This window comes from Sinocyclocheilus anshuiensis, unplaced genomic scaffold (assembly GCF_001515605.1).
Source record: "Sinocyclocheilus anshuiensis isolate Anshui unplaced genomic scaffold, SAMN03320099.WGS_v1.1 scaffold457, whole genome shotgun sequence".
NCBI classification, from domain to species: Eukaryota; Metazoa; Chordata; class Actinopteri; order Cypriniformes; family Cyprinidae; genus Sinocyclocheilus; species Sinocyclocheilus anshuiensis.
This window is the reverse complement of record NW_015537939.1, coordinates 3,190,029-3,201,042: the sequence shown is the minus strand read 5'-3', so window position 1 is coordinate 3,201,042 and position 11,014 is coordinate 3,190,029. Positions and strand designations below refer to the sequence as shown.

General features: G+C 32.6%; 1 protein-coding gene across 1 annotated transcript in view; it reads right to left on the bottom strand.

Annotated features, from left to right (window-relative positions):
- The window catches only part of LOC107662265 (rho GTPase-activating protein 24-like), a 123,272-nt gene that overhangs the window by 96,280 nt on the left and 15,978 nt on the right, over window positions 1-11,014 (bottom strand). Inside the window, exon 2 of the mRNA XM_016452247.1 lies at window positions 9,191-9,399. Coding sequence (XP_016307733.1) covers window positions 9,191-9,379 — 189 coding nt within the window. The 5' untranslated portion in view covers window positions 9,380-9,399. The remainder of the gene's footprint in view (window positions 1-9,190; window positions 9,400-11,014) is intronic.

Here is an 11,014-nt window from a genome sequence, read left to right as displayed (position 1 = left end):
ATTGGTGAGCAAGTGATGCGATGCTAAATTTCTCCAAATCTGTTCTGCAGCCTGAAATATTGCTTTTTTTAATGACCTATTGTGTTTACTGTTGTTTTACAGTCTAATCAGATGAGACTCATTAAAAAGGAATATTTTTATGGTGATTATACACCGTGCAGTAAAGTTATAGTGCCACATATTTTGTTCACCGAAGGATGGATGGCGACAAGATTTAAGGAGTGCGAGCACAGAGGACATAAAGAAGATTACAGAAATAAGACATAAAAGTTAAAGCCATAACCTCAGTCTGCTCAGAATACTAATTACTGTCATATCTAACGCCTGAGAGAGAGAAGATATTCAGACTGGATTCTGTTCTTAACTACAGCTGATAGAGCGGATAATGAGAGATCACCTGTCACAAATCCACAGAGGAGATCAGAAGGAGAGAGACTGAGAGATACTTACATAAACCTTCAATCTGTCTGGATGTCTCCTAAATTTGCCAAAGTCCTGGTCTGACATGTATTGAAGGACAGAGAGAGAACAAGATTAAAGCATTTCGGCGTGAAAGTCCTGTTCAATTTTTAGATTTAAAGGCGAAGCGTGTCTGAGCCACAATATCGATTAGCAAAAATAATGAGCCATAGCCTTACCCAAAAAATTGCATGTAAATCAGCACATTTTTTCTATGAAAGCAAATTCCCTTCTGATTTTTTAATTAATGGCTCGTATCCTGTATAAATGAACATTTCAGGTGTCTATACACCCTCTTTTCATACCTGTGATTAATTTTAGCTGACACTGCTTGTTCTGTTGCAAACAGACTATTTTCAACATTGTTTTTCATGCTGCTTTGTAACTAATACCTCAGACTTCATTTAGCGAGCAGTGAAAGGTGCTCCGCTCCCCAGACGACCTCTGATGTCTACAGTGGCACAGGAAGTGCTAGAGGAAACAGTGGCTCAGCAGGTCATTTAGGACACATTAGTGAATAAGCTCATGAAGACAGATGCTGCTGCGCATATTATCAGGGATTTGATTGCATATTGCATACTTGTGTGGTCAAGACTACTGTTGCAATGGGGTGCAAACCGAATCTCACATAAATACTTAATAATTCATCATTTTGAATTCTTTTTGGGATGTCAAAAGAAAAAACGAATGAAACAAAATAAAATAAAGTAAAAAAAAATCCCATAAATGATTAATAATAGTAATCATAATGATTGAAAAAGATCACTGAATGGAATAAAACAAAAACAAATATCAAACCTTAAAATTAATAAAATACAGCTTGTCAGATTTTCCACAAAATGTTTGACTAATGCAATAAAAAAGTCATGAAGTATAACTTCTGTTTACAAAAACTGAATGATAAAAATAAAGTAAAATAAAAGGAAATATTATTCTTAAATGTCATATCATTATAATTAAATATAAATATAAATTACATGTAATGGTTTAAGCTTACTGCATATATACTGTATAAGAGAGAGATATATATATATATTATTACATTATGTAAGATTTGCTACAAAATGTCTATAACTTTTTTTTACATAAAAAGTAAATATAAATACAAATTAAATGTAATGAAGACAACTGAATTCTCCACAAAATTTTTATGATTACGGCAAAAATGGCATGAAATGTGACTTTCTATTTATGAGATCTAAATGATACAAACATGTTTTGCCAGATTTGCCTCAACATTTTCATATTTATTTTTAAGAAAAATATTACTAAATATAAATTAAATGTAATGATTAAAGATAACTTAATCAAATCTATTTTTAAAAAGTTAAATGAATAAAATATTTTATTATATTTTGTCAGATTTGCGACCAAATTTTCATGACTGAGACAAAAAAAATAAAAAAATGAAAATCCTAACTTAATGGTCTGTATTATATATCACACAAAAATCCCCCAAATAAAATAAAAATATTTTTATAAGTAAAATTATAAAATTTATTTAAAAATAAAATGACAACATCTATTAAAAAAATCAAATATAAAAAAATACAATTTGCCAGCTTTATTTTAAGAGGTTCACTGATCCTAAAACAGGCATTCTGACCTCAGTGTCATCCCAGCATGTCCAATTATTATACTTCTAGCTGAATTACAATAATCATGCAAACCATACAGCTAAACAAAACCCCCTTTATGAACACTCAAGTGCATAAAATGAACCCACATGCGTTGGTTCCCTGCCCACTAATGCCCCTCGCAGCACGGCAGCAGATGACTTCTGACCCTGTCAGCAGCCGCTCTGTGCATTCCAAACGTGACAGACGCACACGAGACAGCACTGTTATGACGAACCCCGCGTGCCTAACTTGACGCCGTTGACGCAAGTGCACAAAGCCCCTCTCTAAGTAAAGTTCAATAACTCTACATGGCCAGAAGCAGGCACATACTCTGAGAATATGATCCTGTCCGAGTGTGTGTGAAGTCACAAGGCCACGTCTCCTTAGGGAACATTAGGGGGCAGATGTTCATGCACCGGAATGAGAGACAGCAATTAAGCTAATGAGGCAGGCAACTAATGGAGCCATCGCTTTGAATGAAGATGCTAATTAACAGCCACTTTCATGATAGTGCTTCATCACCTCTCGTGGCGTCTTAATTACACTTCACTGCCCTCCTCAACTACAAACTGATGAATTTTCTGATTTATTCTGACAGTGTTTTTTGCTTCGCATGTGTGATATAACTTTGGTATCAATTTTTTTTTTGATTCCGGTGTTGCAGTGCATTGGTTAGCAGTGCATGTTTCTGTTCGCTGTGTGACAGTCCGGGGAGATTATGGGCTCTGTGCAAATAACACAAACTCTCTGTGTGCCCTACTTACAGACAAGTTTTCCATCTCTAAAACAAACTCACCTGGTTGTTTGTGTGGTAGAGAAATAAAAGCAGCGAGGAACATGCTGTAGGTGAGCTAGTTGGGATTAATGCACCTGTCTTTGGTTCGCTGCTCGCCTTTATTTGAGAAAAAAGAGAGGCACAGGATCTAAATATACTGTATCGTTTTCTTTAAAAGGGTCATATCTAGAAAAAAAGCTCTTTTGAAATAAAATTATCCAGCTATACTGTAACACTCCCTCCCTAGTTGGCGTGTGAATTATGACTTTCAGGGATGATAAACTTCTTTTCAAGCAATTTCTATAAATTTAGATGAAATTATTATAATTATATATAATTCCAGGCATAACAAATCATTTTTAGGCATCGAAACAAAATGTCATCTATCTTCTAAACAAACAAACAAAAGGTTTTTGTGATATATTTGGTATATGTAAATATAGTTTATAATAAATAAACAATACAATAAAATCATGTATATTTATTTTAATTATTATATTAATTATAATGTTATATTACATTTTGTTATAGTAAATATAATGAAATGTATAATAAAAATAATATAATAACAATTACATATAATATAATAAAAATAACAGAACTTGCACTACAATTCAAAAGTTTGTTTTTGATTATTTTGTCAGTCTCTTATAAAAAGTAAAGAGTAAAAATAAATATTAATTACTAATTTATGTGTGTTGATCATCTGTTTTAATACAATACACATTTAGATGTCAATGTATTATAATGTATAGACAGAATAAAGTTTATAATACATTTACAATAAAATAAAATATATTTTATATTTTAAATCATATTATATTGAATATAATAAATGTATACTATGATAAAAAAACAATAATAACAAATATATAGTATATGCTATAATAAAAGGCCGGTAAAATGTTTGTAAAAAAAAAAAGTCTCATATCCGAAAGTGAGAATTTATTTTAAATAGAAATATTCCTGTAACATTATAAATGTCTTTACTGTCACTTTTGATCAATTAAATGCGTACTAGATGAATAAAAGTATTAATTTTAAAAAAATCTTACTGACCCAAACTTTTGAATGGTAGTATATGAAAATCAATAATAAAGGTTTATAATAAATTATAATAAATTTTCACTTAAAAATAGACAATCAAATTGATTATAATAAAAAGTAAATATATTAAAATTTACAATAAAATAAAAAATAACTATACTTGCATTTTGCCTAAGTATCATTTGATACTAATAATAGGAAATGCTTAAGCATACTATTTGGTATTCTGAAAAAAATTCGCCCCCAAACTCCACTGGAGCAAAAATGGGTCAAAATTGTCACGATTGTGACTTTACATAAGCACATGACTGCCTGTGTTTACATAACATACCTATTGAGTATTCAACTACTAGGCCTGATGAAGGATGGTGTTAGCATGTAAAGGTTAGACAATCACAACATACAGCAGTCTTAAAAGTAAAGTATCAAAAACAGCCTGTTTCTAAGGGTCATTATAAGTAGACAAAGACACTTCTCACACATTATAGGTGGACACAAACGCTTCAAAATATACATCTGTGTTCACTTCACTGACAGGTCTTGTATTGTCTTCCCTGGCAGGCTCTAATATTCCACATCTTGAAGAGCATAAGGGATCTCATTCATAAAACAGAGCAGAACAACAGATGCATTGTGGGCCGGCGGTTGTTCTTTCCGTTTGCCCTCCAGCTCTTAACCTTCGGTGTGTAGGCTGGAGAGATGGACGGAGACAGAATATGTTTGGAAAGGCGGGCTAAATCGTGGCCAATGAAAATTACATGCTGTGATGCTTATGCATATTTAAAATGCGTTTAAATGCTATATTCAAAATGTGGGTGACGCATAATTTCAGATGTTCAGTGTCATGTTTTTTTGTTTAGATGACTAGAAATATGCTGAAATATGCCAAAAGAGTACTCTTTAGTACTCTTGCTTTGTTTGTGCATGTCAAAAAGAGGTGCACCATGGGAAGACAGACTGATTTTTTTTAGGAACTTTCAACTTTTAGTGTCATTTTTCTTGCTATCTAAGAAAGACATGCACAGGGAAGCAAAGCGAAGAGCGAGGTCTTATAAGGCGAAGGCGTTTTTACAAACTTTTCTCACTTAAACACCCTGTGCCGACTTTCACAAAACAACTGCATTTAGAAGATCAAAAGCAGCTCTGACTTTAAAAGTTTGCACATATGCAGATTGTTCAAAGGCTTTGAAGCTGTTGCTATCAGACAGGAGCATTTTCCTTACTGTTTGATTCTGTCAATATGCTGAACTGAAGTCATGCTGGATCTTGTGAAAGCTGCCAAAAGACTAAATATCACTGTTTAATTATATTCGAATGCAGAAGCTGAATGACTGCAGCATTTCAACAGTACAGGCCGTTGTGTTTAATTATGTTTCTTTTTTAAGTAAAAAAATGCAATCTTGGGAAACACTTCCTGCCTTATATTTTAAAGCAATATCATTTTTTTTTTTTTTTTGGATCAGTGTGTGTTCTGATTGATCATGTGATCTCTTAAATCATCATGTGATTCCTCAAATTAAGATGGCTCCTAGTTCTAACCTTGTTAGCTTGGCATTGAAAATGGTCAACATGTGACCGAAACGTTTGTCTTGTTTTTATTCAGTAAATTGCTCAAAACTCATATTACTTTCATCTCGCTTGTGACTTTCTGATGTTTGAGAGTGTGCAGACTTTTTTTAAGCTCTTCACTTTTTGGGAAAGCTATATAATACACATTGTAATCCATCTTTTCATAAATAATAGTAAACAGTAAAATAAAAACTTACTTTACTTCATAATAAAACATAATATAACCCATAAAAAGTAGGTGTTGATTATCTTTTTTTTAATACAATATATATTCAGATGTTTAAATATTATAATGCATAGATAGACAGAATAAAGTTAATAATAGATTTACAATAAAATAAAATAATGTAAATTATATTTTATTATAAAATATAATAAAATAATAAAATATAATAATATAATATTCAAATCAAATTCAAATTTGATCTATTTGATGACACAGATTTAGACAGATTTGTGAACAATATTTGAGAGAAATAGTCTCTCAAATACTGCTTCTTTGCACATTGATTAACTGGAAAGCGATGGATGGATGGATTTAGTGCATCCTTGCTGAATAAAAGTAATAATAAAAGTATGTATTAGTCATTTTAAAGCAATAAATATAATAAAATGTATTATTTAATAAAATAAACTATAAAATTTACGATGGATGGATGGATAGAAACACGGATGGATGGATGGCTGGATAGATGGATGATAGATGGACGGGTGGATGGATGGATAGTTAGATGGATGATAGATGGACAGATGGACGGATGGATGGATGGATGGATGGATAATTAGATGGATGGACAGATATGTAGCGTCTGGACCAATCAAAAACACAATTTTTCAGGATGGACGGACGGACGGATGGATGGATGGATGGATGGATGGATGATGGACGGACGGACGGACGGATGGATGGATGGATGGATGATAGATGGACGGATGGATGGATGGATAGTTAGATGGATGATAGATGGACAGATGGACGGATGGATGGATGGATGGACAGATAGATGGACGATGGATGGATGGACGGACGGACGGACGGATGTATGGATGGATGGATGGATGCTGTATCTATGTTTCCAACTGGAAAGCGATGGCTGGCTGGTTGCAGAACTTTGAGAAAGCCTGTTTGTTAAGCAGTGAACAATTGTCTGTTTCTCATTAGACGGTTGCAGAATACAGAGCAGATATACTTTCCTCTCTCTCTGACTCTCTGTCTAAGCACAGACAGTCAAAACATGATTTGAATCTTCTGTCTGATGTGCTGTCAGTGGTTTTCCCTGTAACACTGCAAACCGTTGCCATAGAGACCTCTGAGACCAGCACACATCCATGGAACTATTTTGACTAGTTCTGCGCATATGGAATAGTTTATGCCAATGATTAAACAATATGCAAAGAAAAAGCAAAAGCGATTCTTTTATGGTTGAAGGTCTGGTTATTGTGTCAACAACAGCCTGTCATAACAGACATTGACTCATGTCTGCCTTTCCATTCGCAATTCAAATACTCAGCAGTCCCTCTGGAACAAAAAGCAGATAAAAAAGCATGAGTATATCCTCCGTTTTGATGTTTGCAGGTCTTCAGAGATCTTATGAATTGGTCTAGTCCATCTTTAGGCACATGGGCTTGATTTAGGCTGTGGTGTTTTGCATTCATGCACTTGCTTTGTCATGGCAAAGCATGTCTGAGTTCACCTGACCCTCCATTGCTTTCTCACTCACACACACACACCCACATGAGCAAAGATGTAAACACTCACACACAATATTCTCTCGAAAAGCACCAGTCCAGACACAGTGAGGGATTGACCCACAGACAACACATGAATGGGAATCAATCAATAATTCATCTATTTTGACAGAAATGTTTGTACACTTGACCCACAAACTGCTTTAGAGACTTTGAATGGCGGCTTATGCACAATAGAACATTGTACAATAGGCTACAGACAAACAAGTCAACTCGCGCAAACCTCAGCTTCCACTAAACGTAAATAAACCAAACACTTCACACAGCTTGTTCTACAGATATAGAGGAATTTATGTATTATAATCTTTATATATAGTACTATACAAATAAATATTATAATGCAAATTTTATAATTATACAGGACATATGATTATTATAATAAATTAATTTGTCATTTAAATTTAAATTATAAATAATATAATAAACGTTATTATATTATGAAGTAAATATATATTTATTTAATACTTATAAATATGTCATATATATATATATATACTATAATAAATATATTTATAATACTATAAAAAAGTATATAGCATTATATTATATTGTGTTTATATATATATATGTGTGTGTGTGTAAATATGGAGTATAAATATAATAATATAAATAATAATAATACATATGATAAAAAAATAACTTCTTAAAACATTTATACTGAAGTATTATTAAAACTAAAGTGTACAATAACAAATCATTGATATTTATTTATATATTATACTTAATAATAATATAAAGTTATATACATACAGTCAATATTGCTAGAAAATAATGTAATCAAATGTTTACTGTGCAAAATGAAGTATATTATGATAAATATAAAAGTAAATATTATGATAAATCTCTCTTTATTCTATCTACAATAAATTATGACTAAAGTGTGTGTGGTGTGTGTGGGTGTGTGTGTGTGTGTGTGTGTGTGTGTGTGTGTGTGTGTGTATATATATATATATATATATATATATATATTATCATGCAAATATTATAAAGCAGATATGATCACTATAATACAAATGTATAATAATAATAATAATAATAATAAATCATTAAGATTTACATACTTTGTTAATTAAGATTTACACACTTCATATGTTAAAGCTATACATAGTAAATAATATTAGACAAAATATTTATAATATGATTTTAAAAAATCTGTTTATATTATTTATTATAATATTTACTTCCAGAGTTATTGCATTATTTATATGAAAACATGGGCAGACGTTAGTATTTTGATAGAAGACTTGATTTGCCAGTGGATTCTAGAAGAGCGTCACACCATCTATCCTTCACTAAGTATTTTAAAAACCTCAAATATAGTCGTCTGTAGAACTTCAAAGCCTCTCGTTTCCTTCAAAAGTCGTATTCAGGGTCCTTCGATAACTTTGTCAACGAAAACGTTGAACGAAGAAGCTGCCTACCCTTGAAATCCAATATCTGACTGCTGACGAAACCTGCGACAAGCTCAAACAGTGCATTAAACATGAAAATTAAAGCTGAACATGGAACTTCAAAGATATCGAGGAGACGAATCTTAAAACTTGGACGTGAAGGTATAAATCTTTAATATTCCTGTGGGCAAAAGCCCGTCTTCCTCTCAGTGGAGACACAAGGCGGGATGGTTTTAAGGCAGATTTATGGAACCTTCTCAAATTCCCGCCTGATTCCATAGTAAACACTTTTGTCCAGCTGCATGACCTCGAGGATAAAAATCTCCATTGTTAGATGAAGAACCGTGACAAGTCATCATTCAGTGAGGTAAAAAGCAGGTCACTCTGTCCTCACCTCTCTTGTTTGCATCTTGGCTTGAGATTTGAACTCGGAGAATGTCGTGATAGTTGCATGTGGATGAACTGGTAGACTTTAAACAGCGTAATGTGCACATCTGTGTATGTTTGCATGTAAAGACGCGAACTGTCAGTTTTAAAAATGAGTGAGTGAATGATGAAATCCCAAATCAGCAGCCACTCACCAAAGCTTTGGTCTCGTCCTCATCTTTGTAGTAGTACAGCTGGTCTCCTCGCAGGACGAACCAGCGCGTGTGCCAGGTCTTCACGAAGCCTCCTTGCTTCCGGAGCCAACCGCAGTGGAGAACGTCCTGCTTGGCTGATCCACGGCCGTGCTGAGGGCTGTTGCCCGCGCTGCCAGCCTGCTCGTCCATGACCAAACCCAAAGACCTTTCTATACCCGAAACAGAGGGGGAGACGGGTTAGTTTTAGCTTATGATATAACTGAAAGTGTGATATGAGTCACGTGACTAATCTCTCAGGCAGGTGTTCTGGTAATAATACAAAGGACACTACCGTTGCCCTGTTATGCCATAATACTGCTCACTTCATCCATGCCGCATTTGCATTTGTCAAGATAAGCAACTACTTCTAGGTGGGAAAGGCAGTGCTCATTTATTGTGGGAAAAAAATGCTCATTCAGATATGAACTGGCTGTCTGACAAACAGGGCACTATTATTCACTTATCTTTTCTACTTGCAGAGTTTTGGAGTAGCCTATTTATTATAAAATAAAAGTAAATATTATGTTTGCTTTATAGTTACTTGTATAAAACAAAGTAAACATAAAATGTTAAAATGTTTTCTATATAAAATTATATAGAAAATATTATGATAAATGTAGATTAGATAAAAGTAAATATTATGATACATCCCTCGAAAACAATACTAAATACTACTAGAGTAGTAATGTTAATACTAAATGTAAAAATTAATAATATTTACATTCATAAATTAATATAATATTTGAATGCTTGGTTGCTGTTGTATTATTATGTAATATTTAAATTACATTTATTTATTTGTAATATTTATTTTCTACAATATTTATATAATATTAGAAAATATACTGAAAATAAATAATTGAGATTTATTATATTTACTTTAACAGTCACTTTATTTACTTAATATTATAACGTTATACATAGTAAATATTATTAGAAGATATAACTATTATGTTCAACCCAGCTGCATTTATTTGATGACAAGTATTGTAAATCACTATTCCTGTGAAATATTATTGCAATTTAAAATACATGTTTTCCATTTTAATACATTTTAATATTATACGTAATATTATACACAATCGTATTTATTCCTATGAAGGCAAAGCTGAATTTTAAGCAGCCAGTATTGTGATACATTGTTCAAAGGATTTTTTTATGAATAGAAAGTTCAAAAGAATAGCATTTATTTGAAACAGAAATCTTTTGTAACATTATACATGTCTTTATTGTCATTTTTGATCAATTTAATGCATCCTTACTGAATAACAGTAGAATAAAAAAAGAAGATATATAAAAAAGTAAAAAATAAAAACAAATACATACAGTACATATAGGCTATACAAAACATACATATAGCTTTTTAAATAGAATTATTTTAAATAAATAATAATGAAAAATTGCATAAGGAATTCTAATGGACTCGCCCATTGACATGGAATACCTAGATAGAGCTATCTATGGACTCAACCCCCTATTTCACTTTTTTTTTTTTAGCCAAGCCAATCATCACATCATGTCACAGTCTGACCTCTGACCCTGCTAGTTTTATGTTATGACCTACTGACATTAACATTCACAATGACTAAAGATGTTTGCTTTATGAGTTAAGCTCAGCCAAATCTGGTCACCAGAGAGGAAGTGACCTCTAGTGCAATTTTAACCGATCTCCTCTACAACTCGCTCCCTCTCGCTCTTCCTTTCCATTTTCTCCCACCTTCCCAAACGCAAACCCATCTAGTGTTAGCAGCTGGAATAAGATTGTGCTTTTCATGAGTCTACAAG